General features: G+C 55.1%; 1 protein-coding gene across 10 annotated transcripts in view; it reads right to left on the bottom strand.

Moving 5' to 3' along the window:
- Nucleotides 1-14,660, bottom strand: part of NCOR2 (nuclear receptor corepressor 2) — a 213,224-nt gene that overhangs the window by 92,618 nt on the left and 105,946 nt on the right. For all 10 annotated transcript variants that reach the window (XM_082066400.1, XM_082066408.1, XM_082066409.1 and 7 more), the window contains exons 7-8: nucleotides 4,563-4,619; nucleotides 525-577 (exon numbers count right to left, since the gene is read on the bottom strand). In XM_082066400.1, coding sequence (XP_081922526.1) covers nucleotides 525-577; nucleotides 4,563-4,619 — 110 coding nt within the window. The remainder of the gene's footprint in view (nucleotides 1-524; nucleotides 578-4,562; nucleotides 4,620-14,660) is intronic.

Below are 14,660 nucleotides of genomic sequence, written 5' to 3'. Positions count from 1 at the left end.
ATGATTAAATCCTGTATTCAGGTGGTAAGTCAAATTAGATGATTGTTAAGTCTCGGTAAGCACCTCTGAAATAACCTGTTGTTATGAGACATTCAAGAGGTGCTTCACGAAAATCTAATTGTAATTGCAACTTTTCATTTTACCTCATCTTTCATGCATGTAAACACATACACATGTGCTGGCAGCTGATTTCATGCCTTGGTATTTGTGAAACACAGAAGAAAGTGCCCGATGTGAGCATAATCGCGGAAAACACTAAGACACCGGACAGGATGAACATCCACACCCCCCAAAAAATCAAACGGCACATTCAGCATCTGTCTGAACCCACAGCTCCCAACTGCTGAGCTCCTGGAGCTGGTCTGCGCTTCAGGCACCCGGAGCAGTGAAACGTCAGCTGTAAAAGGATGCTCACGAGTCCCTGGCAGCTTTAATCGAGGTCTGGGAGTGAGCGAGCATCCCTCCCGCTCCAGCCTAACGCCCAACCTGACATTTCAAATAGCCTTTTATTGCCACGTACTTACATTTTAATGTTTTCATGGTATTGCCTGGTGTCTGAAGGCTGGTTGTATAATGGCTGAAATAAATAAGAGAAATGAAGACATAAATGGTACAGTCTGACATTTAGAAACTTAAACCCATCAGAAGCGCTGCCGCCTCGGCGTCCTCCCGTCTCCCGTCCCCGCACCCCCAGCCCACCCATCACCCCCAGTCCCGCTCCCCGGCTGTACTGGGGGGTGCTGGTTCCCGGCAGCATCGCTCGAGTCCCGGTGCACCCCGGCTCAGCCCGGGGCAGGGCAGGCACTGAGCGAGCTGGCTCCCAACAAGCGATTTGCGACATAATCCCCACCACGGCGGAGTACGTGGTTGTGATTCAGTGATTGAGAAACGCAGCACGCTCGGGAACATCTGACACGGGGGAGGTGAGGGGAGAGGGGGCTCGGGGAGCAGGAAGAGACAGTCTGTGCGCTGCAAATTGTTATGGCTACGCAGCAAAAGCCTGACGGAGCTCTCCCCGGGAAGCAGGCACAGGCAGCTGCAGGCAGGGGTGAGTTGGTCCCCAGGCACATCACCGCAGCCCCCGGCACCCCCTGTGCACAGCGATGCTCTCGTCTGTCGCTCAGGAGGGGCACTGGGCTCCGGCAGGACACGAGTTCTGCCCAGCGTTGCCCTTTGGAGAGCCCGGTGACCACAGCTGTCTCCAACACCAGATGCAAGATCTGGATCCATCCCCAGTCACCTTCAGCCGGTCACTGCCCCCGTGACCTTTCCCTTCGCATCCACAGATTAAACACAGGAAAAGAGCAAAACATCTGCTGAACATCTGCTCAGTCAGGTGAGCGGCACTGGAGAGGACAGGACCTGCGAACATGGGTGGGTTCCTCTCTCCTCCATTTGGGAGAAGGTGTTATTCTCAACTCCTCCATGATATTTCCCCATCACTATCACCAGTGCTTGGCACAGACGCTCATTTTCCCACACGACCGGCCTGTTTCCACTGCCCTGTATAAAACAAACACTGCCTCACTCTGCCCTGCCACACATGGGGAAAAGAAAGGAGATGGGGTAGCAGCTCTCTCGACTCTCTGCAGCCCATCACCGCCGCATCTTGGCACCAGCAGGTCATCAGCTTCTTCTGGCTGCCCTTGGACCTGTCCCTCTTCGCTGCGAAAGCACAAGTAACCCCCATGTGGAAGAGGCAGATGGAGGAGCTCAGGGTGACAGACGTGGCCAGATGAACCAATGGAGACACCCAGCAGTGCCAGGGCAGACGAGAGGGAACAAGCAGGTCCCCCAGATGGGGACATGTTCTCCGTGGTGCCCCTTCCCCAGGGGGATTTCTATCATGAATCCTCTCAGATCTGCTGGTCCAGCTCCAGGCTCGGAGCTGGCTGTGCACTTCACGCTTGGAAAGCTCAGAGGAACACAGACGTCCATCTCATCACGTAGCTGGAAAGAGGCAGGTTTGCACCACAGAGAGGAGAAATCACGCTACGGCTCCGGAGCATCACGTCCACGGTCACCCTGGGAAGGCTCCGCTGGAGGAACGGCCAGGCAGCCTCAACCAGCCACAGCCTCTTGGAAGAGGAGCGCAGGAACTGGAAATACTGATAAATAAAAGCGCCTCTCCTCCCTCTGTGCTCATAAAAATCAAAGCAAACAAGCTGGCATGTGGTGAGCCACACAGACTGTCCTCCTGGGAGACGGTGGTGCAGTAAACAGTTTGGTTTGCACCTGGGTTAGAAGATGCTTATGTGCACGTGGACACCATGGATGCCCTAGTGCCACTCAGCTCTCCAAAGGCTGATGGTTCTTTTCCACTACTACTTATCTATCATATAAACAGGCACTTAAATTCTTAGTTAGCAAACCTAAGTGTTAACAGACAAGCACTGGATACACCACTTGAAAAGAAATGCCCAAACATTCAGAAATAAGAAATTCTGGGATCCAAAACCCAATATCTACGTGACACCAACATCTCAAAGATGTCTGTCTGCAGTGGTGCAAGCCCAGGAGACAAGATCTACCTACCCCACAGAGAACTTGACAGACTAAACAGTTAAACTCTATTCTCAACAGGGCAGGGACTGAGAAACAGCATCTCCCCTCAGAGCCACCCACAACCTGCACAGAATTACAGCTTTCCCGATGGGAGAGCAGGAGTCAGCCTGGCAGATCACCTGGGTACGGTGACATGTTCAAAACATCCACAGCATTTCTCCAGGGTAAGGGACGTGTAATGCATTTATCTGGGGGATGACATTTAAGGAAAACAGAATTGCAATGCAAAGCTATTACTGGAAAAACCTTGGATTTACTGAAAGCTCCTTCGAAATAAAAAAGAATGAAAGGTCTCAATTGCTTTCTGGCCACTGCAGCGTTCAGACTACACATCTCAATGACATTTCTCCCTGGAGAAAACAAGGGGTCATGTTTAAAACGGTCCCTCTACATTGCAGGGATGAAATGAGCAGAGTCCTGGCTCACTGAGACACAACCTCCTCCAGAGGGAACCCAGACTGGATCCGCGTGTCCCTCTCCTTGCACCATTGTGCTCGGGCGAGCTGCCCCACCACCGATGTGCATCTGTCACCATTGCTGCTGCACACGCAACAACCAGAGCTCTCCGAACAACCAAATGCAAGATCAGCAGCTCAAGCAGGGCTGACAGTGACCCAAGACCCTGCATTTGGGTGACGGCCACCATCGCTCCTTGCAGAGGCTTTGCACAGGATTAGCACCAGCTGCCCCGACCCCCCTGCAAGAGGTGTCTGGGCTGCGGCGGCTCCAGCGCTGGGGCACAGCGTGTGCGTGCAGAGCAGCAGAGCTGCTCTCCTTCCTGGAGCTGCTTCCTTTCCAGCTCAGAAGAAGATCTGACTATTCATCTCGTCTCTCAGAGGCCGTTGGCAAGTCCCGGGTGCTGTTTTGCCCAGCACGGCGTGGGGGCCGGGCCACAGATGAGACAGCCCGCCAGCAGAACCTGGTCGGGGTTTTGCAGAGGTTTCTCAGCAGAGGTTTCCTCCGTCCTCCCAGCAGTACGGCAGGGACATAGAGGAAAGGTTTGCACTGGGTTCTGCTACAGTTCCCTGCTGTGCAGTGCTGGTACCCAAGGACAAAGCATCAACAAACTAAAAAAGGGAAAAAAGCACAAAAAAGCCAAGGGGTGCGGTGGGAGGAAGGAAAAGAAATGCAACATCTTCTGGATGAGGAAGCACCAACCCCAAGCACTGCGAATCTTTAGAGCAGAAAGAGCAAAGGGTTTGACCCTGGTGACTCAAAGGAAAAATAATGAGCGCTACCTCCCCAAACAAGGAAACGAGCTCTGACACGTAGCAGCAGCGAGCACTAATTCCCTTGTGACCTCTCCCTTACACACCCGGGGAAGACAGCAATTAGTACCAGTGCTGATGACTGTGAGCTGCCCGCTCCCGGCAGGAACAGCCCCCTCCGTGGCAAGCGATGCTCCCTCAGACCACATCCAGCCCCACAGAACCTTCCAGCAGCGTCACTGCAGAAGGACCTTTTTCCAGCACCCTCCTCCATTACCTGCCCCTTCAGGGGTTGTTTTCAGCCACCCCTCCAGCAATCAATCACTTTGGATTTTGCTAGATGAAGGGGAAGCCCCAAATGGACAGTTTATTGTAAAGTGGCTTTTTTCCAGCTTCCTGTGCACAAGAGAAACAGCAGTAGGATGTGTGTGAGTCGCAGATGGTTGCAGAGCACCCTGCAGCACCCTGCTCTGTCTGCAGCACCCACCCCTCCCAGCCAGCAGCAGCCCCATAGCAGACGCTGACCCCCAGGGCACCCCGAGCAGAGGCAGAGCGTGCCAGAGCCCCTGCTGCCAGGCGGCTGAGCGAGGAAGGAGCCCAAGGAAGGGTTAAAGCTGCGTGTGTGTCCGCCTGCCTCTCAGTGCTCATCTCAGCCACTCCGCTTCCTGCGCTGGTGCTGTGCCAGGGGTCCGGGCCAGCACCCGCTTCCTCCTGCGGGCTCAGCCGCACGCAGGGTGCTGCGCTACCGCCCAGGGACCTCTCCAAACCCGCAGCCGAGGTGACACTCACCAGCTCCACCTGCGGCCCCAGGCCCTCCAGGATGCGGTGGGCAGCCTCTGCCTTCTTCTGCAGGGAGGAAAGGGAGAAGAAAAGTTATTTCTGACATCAGCAACAGTCACAGCCTTCTGCTCCAGCTCTCCCACCCATGCCAAAACCCCTTCCCAAACATCCACAGAACTGCTACAAATCCCTCCGTTTGAAAGCGGGTGGAAATGTTCAGCTCAACCTCTGGACCCACAGAAAAGCCCCAGGGGCAAAGGGCTCCGGCACTTAAGTTATTATGACTTTCACGCATTCAAGTTCTGCCTGAAAAGCGACCCAAATCCCCAACCCCTCCGGGTGCCAGGCGGGGGGATGGCACCCATCACCTCAACACAGCTGCTGTGTGAGGAGGAGGAGGAAGGCGGACGAGCCGGTACGCACGCAGAGATGCCCTTTCTGGGATTCATCACTCTCTGAGCATGTGATCGTTAGATTGGAGCTGCCCTTGGCTCTTCGTCTTCCCTCCCCTCCCCGCCGCAGAGGAGCCCTTCTCTGCCCCCTCCCGCCCGGCACAGCCACCTAGTGCTTATTAGAGAAAAGAAAACACCCGCGAACACGTGTCCGGGGCTGTGCGGCGGTTGCTAATTAAACAGACCTGGAAAAAAAGACACGAGCTGGCTGCGGCAGGAGTCTAAATAAAAGATGACATTTTCAGTAAATAGCACTTCCTCGCAAAGCCAGGCTTTTCGGGGGGGTTACTGAGAGTCTGATAAATCCAGATTGCTGCACGCTGCCGACGGGTCACGGGGCTAAGCTGATAAAGCCAAATACCTGGCAGCAAGGGGGGGGGGCGAGGAAATGGATTTTCATAGGCGTTTGTTCAATAAAATAGGTAGTTTTTGCTATTTTGGGGTAGGGGGAAGAGAAAATCCACAGCTGCCTAAAATAGGGCTAAAGGAGCACTGTGCAGTGGGGGCGGAGCAGGGAGGAGGGGAAAACCCTTTTTTTGAAGCACATTCAACATTTTAACCCAATAAGCACTAGGGCCCCATTTAACCCAATAAGCACTAGGGCCCCGCTGGAGCTGCGGGGTTGGGGAGCTGGGGGGGCTGAGCTCCAGGCTCCCGGCAGAGCCAGTGGGGCTTTGGCAAACCCCGGGGGAAGACCCCCCTGGGCAGGGAAGGGATTTCAGCTCCCGGTGTCTGGCACCGGGCACCTCTCACCTCCGCAGCAGCTCAGGCCGGATGAGTTTTGCAGGGTCTCAGCGCAGGGGATGTCTCACAAGCTGCATATCACCCCTCCAGCTCCTCCCCACGTTTACCCCCCCTTAGTGGGTTTCCAAAAAGCTTCACCTACGCCCCCAAGCCGGTCTTCAGAAGCGCCAAGGCAGCTGGTAGATGTGCGAGTTCCTCGCCGGGGCTTTGCACACCCACACACAGGCTGATCTGCACTTTTGCAGAGTTGGCCCCGGCAGCAGCTGCATGAGTCACGGTCCCCGCAGCCAAACCCGGCGGAACAGCCCCGGCCCGGCTGCGAAACCCGCGGCAGGTGCCTCACCGCGGCGCGGCCGCCGGGACACGCTGCCAGCTCCGCTATTTACCGCACGCTCGGGAGGACACAAAGCTCTTTCTTTTTTTTTTTTGCAATTTAGAAGCGACTTCAAGGATGCTACAGGAGATGGAATTGTGAAGCGTGCCTGCCCTGGCACCGTCCCCACACGTACGCACGATGCAATTAATAGCAGCAGCGCCGCTGTTAGCGCATCCCTGCCTGCCCATCCGCAGCGCTCCTGCGCAGCAGACCTCGGGGTGCACAGATGTCTCGGTCCCTGCGTGTCCCTCGCAGGCAAGGACACACACGCGGAGAAGCAGAGCAGCTCATGACGCTGTGGCAGAGCCCACAACGCAGCTGCAGCCCGTCCCAGCTGCTCTGCGCCTCCGGCCCCTCCGAGTCCCCGCTCCATCCCAGGAGGACCATGGGGGATGCACAGACGGGACAGACACCCGTCTGTTTGCTCCCACATCACCGGCGAGCCGCTCGGTGCGCACCGCGCTTCTGCCCGGTGCCGGACCGGTGGCGAGAGGCTTCAGGGACCACGTTTCCAGGGATGAGGTGGTAGACGCTCCATCCCTGGACACATCCCAGGCCAGGGCTCTGAGCAACCTGATCGGGGTGAAGCTGTAACTGTGGGTGGAAGATTGCAGCCCCAGCAGACACCTGTTCCCCTGGGCCCCGGCGTGGTGAGCGATGCCCTGACGGCTCCGCCAGGAACCGGGGATGCTGGAGGCCTGTGTGTACAATGCGATTAACTTCGAGAAACAGCCGAGTGTGTTCAGCTGCTGCATTTGCCATGTTTAGACAACTTAATGAGACAACCCAGAGGCAAATCACCATGGGCAGAACATGTGGCAAATCAAGAAGAATGACATAATTTGTCTTGCATTAACCGACTGTAATGTACACGTCTCCAGAACGAAAGATCAGGAGGGGAAGCTATTCTGAGCACGTCATATCTTTGTACGTACACAAAGAAATGCCTCTATCTTGAAAGCTGCCCAATTAACACTTGACACCCGCTGTAATTGCCGATGCTCCTTGCTGCATTTATCAGATCATAGCAGAACCGTAATGAGCTGTCTGAAAGACCACGCAGACCGAGGTGAGAGCTGGCGGCAGAATTGGGAAGGACGTGTTACACCCAACAGAAAGCTCCTGCCATGCTGGGGCTCAACCGGGAGGGCGGACAGACAGAGGGACACGTGTTCCCACCTGGGGAATTCAGGCAAACCTCAGACCGTTCAGGCGCAAGGGCCGCCCCCAGACTTTTGCTGTTCAATCCTGTTCGTGGGCACAGCCACCCAGGACTCTGTTCCAACACTGATTTTTTCAGGAGATGAGTGATTGACCCTGCAGAAGGGAACCAGAGGGTTCCTCCTACATCTGCTGAATAACCTCACCCGCCCCTGCAATCCCTGTTATTTCACAGAAAGAAATGTATCAGGGAGCAAATCCAGCCATTACCTCTGGCGAGACACATGAAGATCCCCACCGGTCTTACAGCCCCTCTGCCGCTCCGCAGCAAGCAGCTAATGACCCCTTTTCCCAATTCGGTACAGAATCCTGAAATATTACTACAGCACTGTCGTTTGCAGAGGGACTGAAGCCCCGAGGCTGAATTTTGTTCCCGTTTACATCCGAGTCACTTTGCTCCGGTGAAGCAGCTCTGGGTTTCTCATTGTCACACCGCGGGCTCTCCCGAGGGCAGAGGCGGCTCCGCCGCAGCGTGTGAGCACGACTCGGGCAGAGAGGTGAAGCCCATCGTGTATTAGCCCTCCACAAACACCCACCTGTGTCACTGCGGGGCCCACAGATGATAAAAGGGACCTGCAGATGTGGCCGGCAGCAGCATCGCCCCCAAAGAACCTCCGTCCCCAAGCGCAGGGGATGGGGAGGGCACCCTCTCACCCCATCTCACGCTCCTCCAACAGACCTGGAGCTAAAGATATCTCCACCATCAACAACAACCTCCCTGCAGACTAGGAAAATCTCCATTCTTGCCTAAAAAGCATGTGGCTTCCAAAGCAAACTTCCAGCCCCTTGTTTTTCCTTTGAAGAAACTTAAAACAGGCGTAGGAGGGGGAATTGGGCAGGGGAGCAGCTTCCCGGCCACGGGAGCTCCCGTGGGGACGAGGAGCCGACCCCGCGAGGCAGCGGAGCATCCGAAACCAGAGGAGGGACAGCCTGGGATTTCGTGTGGGCTCTTCTTAAAGCGAAGTTTAAAAATGGAAAAGGGGGAAAACACAAGAGTTATTTTGAGAAAGTGGATCTGAAATTAGGAGGCGGCATTTTGCTGGCCCCGCTCCAGCCGCAGCTCCATGCAGCGCAGAGCTGCTGCAGCTGAACCGTGCTCCCGGGGTTATTTATAGCAGCCCGTAGGCAGCAGCGCTGGGGAATGGAAAGGTTTTTATTGGGAGCAGGCATGTCCTGCACAGAGATAAGCAAACCCTTGGAGAGGCAGGATCGCTGCGTGCAGGGCGGTGCTGGGAAAAATTCCTGTCCCAGCTGGATGATGCCCCCGGGGCAGGAGGAGCAGCGGCAAAGAGGCAGCGGAATTGGATTTTATTTAAAACAAAATCCAGGAGTGTGGCTGAAGTCAGCAGGAATCACGGAAACCCTCAGGCGAGACACCTTTCTACACGAAGCACATAAGTCGGGGGGGATTTAACGGCGCTGCCTCTGCGCCCGGATCCGCCGGGACCAAACCACGACCTGGCAGTGCCGCTTCCACAGGGAAAGGTTTTCACCCCTGTGACCACAGGTACTCATTTTTTTTCCCCTTTAAACCTCAGCATACTCTCTGAGAGCCAAACCACCCCAGGATTTGCTGCCCTCCCCACAAAACAGGTGGGACGAGCCCCAGTGCTGTGGGGAGTGAAAGCGACGCTCTGGCCTGTCCCCGGCTCCCGCAGCCGGCAGGGACGGTCGCGCCAGTGCTGCCAGCCCAAGGACGGTGTCATCCCCCAGGTTCTCCTTGAACACACACGTCCCTGAGCTGCCAGAGACATCACTCAGCCTTGGTGGCCTGTGCCAGGCTCCTCTCAGCCTGCCCAGGGGCTGATGCTCGCCGGGGTGTCCCTGGGATGCCGGTGTGCCCGGGGTGCTCTCTGCTGCCCCACGTCCCCACGGCAGCAGCGGTGACAGAGCCACCCCGGGGCTGGGGCCAGCAGCAGTGGTTACAAATGACTAATCGCGAATAGCAAGAAAAGTGAGGAAACGGGTCAGGTTGGCACGGGTGTGAACAGCAGTCCCCGCCTGTCCTGCGTGGAGCGTGACAAGCGACTTGTTTCGGTTGCTCGCCGCTCTCCAGTTTTTGGCTCATCATTACCAGCCGGTTTCTGTGGTTGGTTCACTCACACCCCATCGCAGCCGAGGGGTGAACCCCTGTCCTGGCCGGGTTTCTGTGCATTCACACACTGACCCAGCATCGCACTCTGTCCTCTGTGAGGTTACAGTGACAAGCACAGGCATATTAACCTCAAACCAAGATCCTAAGGAGCCTTTGCCATTGCAAACTGTTGTTGAGCATTCTGCCACTGCAAAGCTGCTGAAAACATTGGCATTGCACAGCAGAATTTTAGAAATCAAAGTCTCATTACTAGAGCAGTTAGGGGAAGGTTCTGGTCTCACAACCCAAGGAGCTGGAGCCGTGCCGAAGGGTCCACACTCCTCCCTACGACAGATTTGGGTTCTCTGCGCTTTTCGTCCTTATTTCCAAGACCTGAAAATGCAGGACATGGCATTATCTGGTCTGGGTTAGTCAGGGACAAAGCTTCTAAGTCCATTCAGCTACTGGGAACTCCAGATCCTGAAGCAGACATTAAAAACAGAACCATTTAAAAAATCAACAACAAAATCTTCCTTAAAATCCAAGAAAAAGAGAAAGGATTCTCAACAACTCCAGGCTAAACATTTCAATTTTATCTTTTCAGAAATGTCGCTATCATGCAGAAGTGTTGCCAGCATCCAACCTCTGCCCTTTCCAGTTTTCCTCTGCAATATTCAAAACCCCATCGAGCGCCACCGAGCCGAGCTGAGGCAGCCCCAGAGTAACGCTTGTCACAAACAAGGCAAAACGAACGTGGCCCTTTCAGCAGCCGAACACGAAATGCCCCCACCCCGACTGCCACATCAACCAGAATTTGAAAAACAACCCTGCAGATTTAATGCTCGAAAGCAGTTTCACTGATAAGGTTTTATTTACCGCGCCAGCCCCGTGCTGACGGTGCAGGCCTGATTCTCCCCTTTCTAATGTAAATCAGGAGCTCATAGAAAATCAGAGTTATACAGACATAAAATCCCCCCGGGATCTGAGTCACACTCAGCGCCTTTGAGTAGTTAACGGCTAGATTATACTTTGCAATGCTAAAAGTGTTCATTTATCTGTTCTCTTATTTACGGATGGGGCATCAATGCTTTATGAAGGTATTTGAGGGTAAACGGTGAGTTGGGAACACGCTCCGCAGCCACAACAGCAGCAGGGGGTGCAAAAAGTTCAAAAAAACCCTTAGAATCCCGATTTCACAGCATAGTGCTGGATTTATAGATAGATGGCTGTGCCCTTTTGAAGGAACAAGCACCGAGACAGAAAACGAATTAAAATTTAATCTTATTGATTTCCAACAACTCAATCCCAAGAGCGAGACAGGCGCCGCCGCCTGTGCTGCATCAACCCTGCTTTTTCGGAGGGATGACGGGGGGACGGGCACGGGCCACACGGGAGGACCCGTCCCAGCGCTGGCCACGCCACGGTGGGTGACACCACGTGGCGTCCCCTCCCAGCGCGGCGGAGGGCGAAGCGGCACCGTGTCCCGACGTGACCTCTGCGATAAATGGGCTCAGTGTTTCAGAGGAAAGCTGACGTGCGCCTGTTTGCGGGGACCGGTCGGGCGCAGGGACAGAGGCTGCTTTGGATGTGCTGGTCTCCTGTGTGGCTCCCAGGAGCCTTTGGCCACCGATGGGGCTCTTGGAGAGCTGGCGACGGGCACACGTGGGCTCCACGTCGTTATGATGGTTGGAGAGACACCAGGAGCACATCTCCATAGCTGATGGGGACTCGGAGGAGAATCCACCATGCAAATTGGGTGCTGGCACGGCCAGGGCTGCCACAGTGCCACATCCTCCAGGACACACCGACAGGGAGAGCTCAGCCGGCCCCACATCCCAGGAACGGCACCAAGAGCCATTTGGATCAACAGCAATGCTCCCCCGTCCCCGTGCTTAGCAACAGACCTGGAAAAGTCCATTTAAAGCACAGAAACATCTTCAAGCCCAGGTACAGCTCAAGCAGCTTCAGGGGAACATCACTATCAGCCTCCAGCAGCCACCGAGACACCCATCACAACCCGATGTCCCCAGGCAGCTCTTCGTCACCCTCTTGGGGTGACGGGGACTGGCAAAAGCAGCCCATCCTGCACCCCGCACCGGTCCTGAGCTCCCCGCTGCACCGTCTCAGAGGTTTCAGCACCCGTCACTGTTTTCAAACATCGTTCTGCCTCTTCAAGGACTAGAGGCAGTTTTGAATATAGGACTCAGATGTTTCTGCCCACTGTTTATTCTCAGTTTCGTCTGCAGATAGTAACAAAAACGTTAACTTCCATTCTCATACATCCTTTCAGAAACGGTACGGTTTGCGCTCACAATTGAAATCTTGGCTTGGAAACACACGCACGGTTTTTCTGTGTAATGCTGCAAACGTTTCCCAAAAAAGTACTTTTTTTGGGTGCAACTTCACTGCTCATCTTTGGAGACAAGACCCAGCGGCTCCGGTCAGCACGTCACCCAGGGCAGGAGGCACCTGGATCTCAGCAACCACAAGTGACAATATCAACCACCTCTCTATAAACCAAGCCTCTGAAAACCTCCCCAAACGCAACCGCAGCCTCACAGGACAGGATTTCACCGCAGTCAAGGGCAGCTCCTCTCTGTTATTCCCCAGAAGAATGTGATTTCTCTGGAAATCAATTACTTGTCCAGCAGAGTGTAGCAAGAGGCGATTACAGGTCACATTTTCCACAATTATCCTCTCCCGACGCCAAGGAACTTTTCAAATCATAAGCGTTAAGTAGGTCACAAGAGGGAAAAGCAGTGTGATGGGCGTTTAGCATCAGCGAACCTGAATTTTGAGAAAAATCAGACACAGGCCAGCACCGACCTGCATCCCAACCCCTCATCCATACCCAGCGCGGCGGTGAGAACAATATATAGACTTCCCTGATGAACCATAAGCTAAAATTAGAAACCATTCACCCTTGCAAAGCCACCGCTATTGCCAAAAGGAAAGTAGGTCACAGAATGGCTGGCTAACTTGATTTTCCAGTGTTTCTAGCTGCTCTGTCCTCACGTAACCTCCTCTCTCCCATGGACCGTTCCTGGTGTGTCCTTTGTTCGCGGTGTAGCCGCGCAGCGTGCGGCTCCGGCACGGCCTGGCAGGAGCGGTGGGAACGGGCCCGGCAGCCCCCGCCGGCTCGGGAAGCACAGACCCGCGGTTCATGAAAAGCCAAAGCAGCGCCAGGCGGCAGCCCCTGCACAAAGCTCGCCCTCCCACCTGCTCCGGCAGCGGCACAGGCGCTGCCTTTCTCCCCCTTACACAATATTGCTCTTGAAAGATCGTTCCGGGCTTTGCCAGCTCCTCTGGGGTGCTTTGCTTTCTTGCCTCTTCCCAAGGCATGAATATCCTCTTTTTATTTGCATTTCTTACCGCGTGTCGCCTCCCTCAAGCAAGCCACAAGCTGAGCGATACGGGTAAATCAGGGTTTTCCTCCCTTCGCGCTCTGCCCACAGGCTGCAGCCCTGGCTCTGCCGTTACAGCCGCTTTTCCTGCGAGCAAAGCTCGAGGCATCCAACTTCGCTACTTTTCCATGGCACAGAAAAAGCAGAAAGGCTTCAAATTCAGCTCAGTGATCAGTATGTCTCTTACCTGGCTCACAGCCCTTTGCTCCTACCAACTCACCTCGCAATTTGGTGCTAAGCGGCAGCAAAGCGCAGGTCAGCATGAGCACACCCGGGGCTCACCGCTGCCACCAAACCCCCCCAAAGTGACCTGACGTCCGACCGCCAACCACTCTCCTCCACTCATGGTACTAAGTGATGCTGCTCCCACATCCTCTCCTCTTCCAGTTTTCCTCCTCCTGGCCCCAAGGGGAAGAGCAGCCACCACCAAAAGCCACCCCAAATGTATCCAATGGAGGGGAGATGTCAAAAGCTGAGGGGTGCCTTTTAGAAGGGCAGTCGCATCCTGAATCCTACCTCAGCACACCCTTCCCATGCAGCCCGGCATCCCCGTGTGATGGTACCGAAAAGGTCCTTTTGTCACCTGGCCTCAGCCATTGCCACCAGCCAGCAAAGCTCTCTCAGCTCTCAAGCCCATCATGTCATCTCCAGAGGAGGAACTTCCCTGCAGCCCGCTGTGGTTTCTATCAAGCAAAAGAGCTGTTTGGTTTGAGTCTCCTACCCGCAGACGGCCTCGCTTACACGCTACTCGCAAGGGGACTTTACAAGAAGAGGGGAAGAATCATTATTTACCCATCCAGAGATCACACAGACACGAGCCTGAGACCACCTTTTATGAACCTAACCCTCGCACAGGAGGCACAAGCCATCAAGCCCAAGCCCCTTGGAGAAGTCACTTGGTGATGCCGTGGAGAAAACGGCTCTGAGGAACATTGGGCACCTGCCCCAGCGCCCGGGGTCTGTGAAGCTGTCACCAGCCGGCACTCGCCAACGCAGCAAAGGCATCGCCCTCAGTCCTCACCCGCCCGCTCAACAGACCGCGCTGGGCTCCCGTCACTGACAGAGCAGCAGATGGAAACGGGAAAACCAGGGGATGTGATTTCTTCTTTTTTTTCTTTTCTTTTTAGGAGCCGGGCACCTGGATTTCTGCAGCTCCCAGTCAAATCCCAGGCCTCGCAATTCAAAATAATTAGCGACTGGTAGTTTTCCCTTTATGCAAAATCATCCTTTTTATCCAACACCTAAATGAAAATGAATGTGCTTGATTATCTACCAAAGGGCCCAATTTCCTCGCGCCGCTCCAAAGCGCACAGCAAAATCCATAACTCCCCGGGCTGCTGTTGCAGCCAACGGCTGAGCGGTCAAGGCGGAGCCGCGGAGCCAGCGATGCCAGCGTGACCTTTGCTAACGCTATTTACAGCGTCAAATACCCACAAATCCAGCAACGGCCGCATCCACGGCCTTTCTGCTCCAGCCTGGGGGGCTTGGAGCTGGCCAGGCATGTCCCCCCCACCATGCACCCACCAAAACCCATCCGCTGAGGTGGCTTTTAACCAGCTTCACTTCCAAGGGAGAGGATGAAACAAGTTTATTTAACAGACAGGGCTCTGAAGCACCTCCTGAAGGCTTCAAATCTAGGGCTGATCACAGAAACCCCCCCAGGCAGGTTCTTCAGAAGACACTGGTGCTCAAACCAAGCTCAGCGCTCAGCCCTCATTGTCACTGTCCCCTCCGGGCTCCATCTATCCACCTCCCACGGCCTCTGCCCCGGGGGGCTCACCCAGGGAACCCCCCACCCAACCTCCCTGCCCCCGGCCAGGGTGACAAGGCACGATG

The sequence above is a fragment of the Streptopelia decaocto genome (assembly GCF_964273445.1).
Source record: "Streptopelia decaocto genome assembly, chromosome: 15".
NCBI classification, from domain to species: domain Eukaryota; kingdom Metazoa; phylum Chordata; class Aves; order Columbiformes; family Columbidae; genus Streptopelia; species Streptopelia decaocto.
This window is presented reverse-complemented; position numbering and strand designations above follow the sequence as displayed.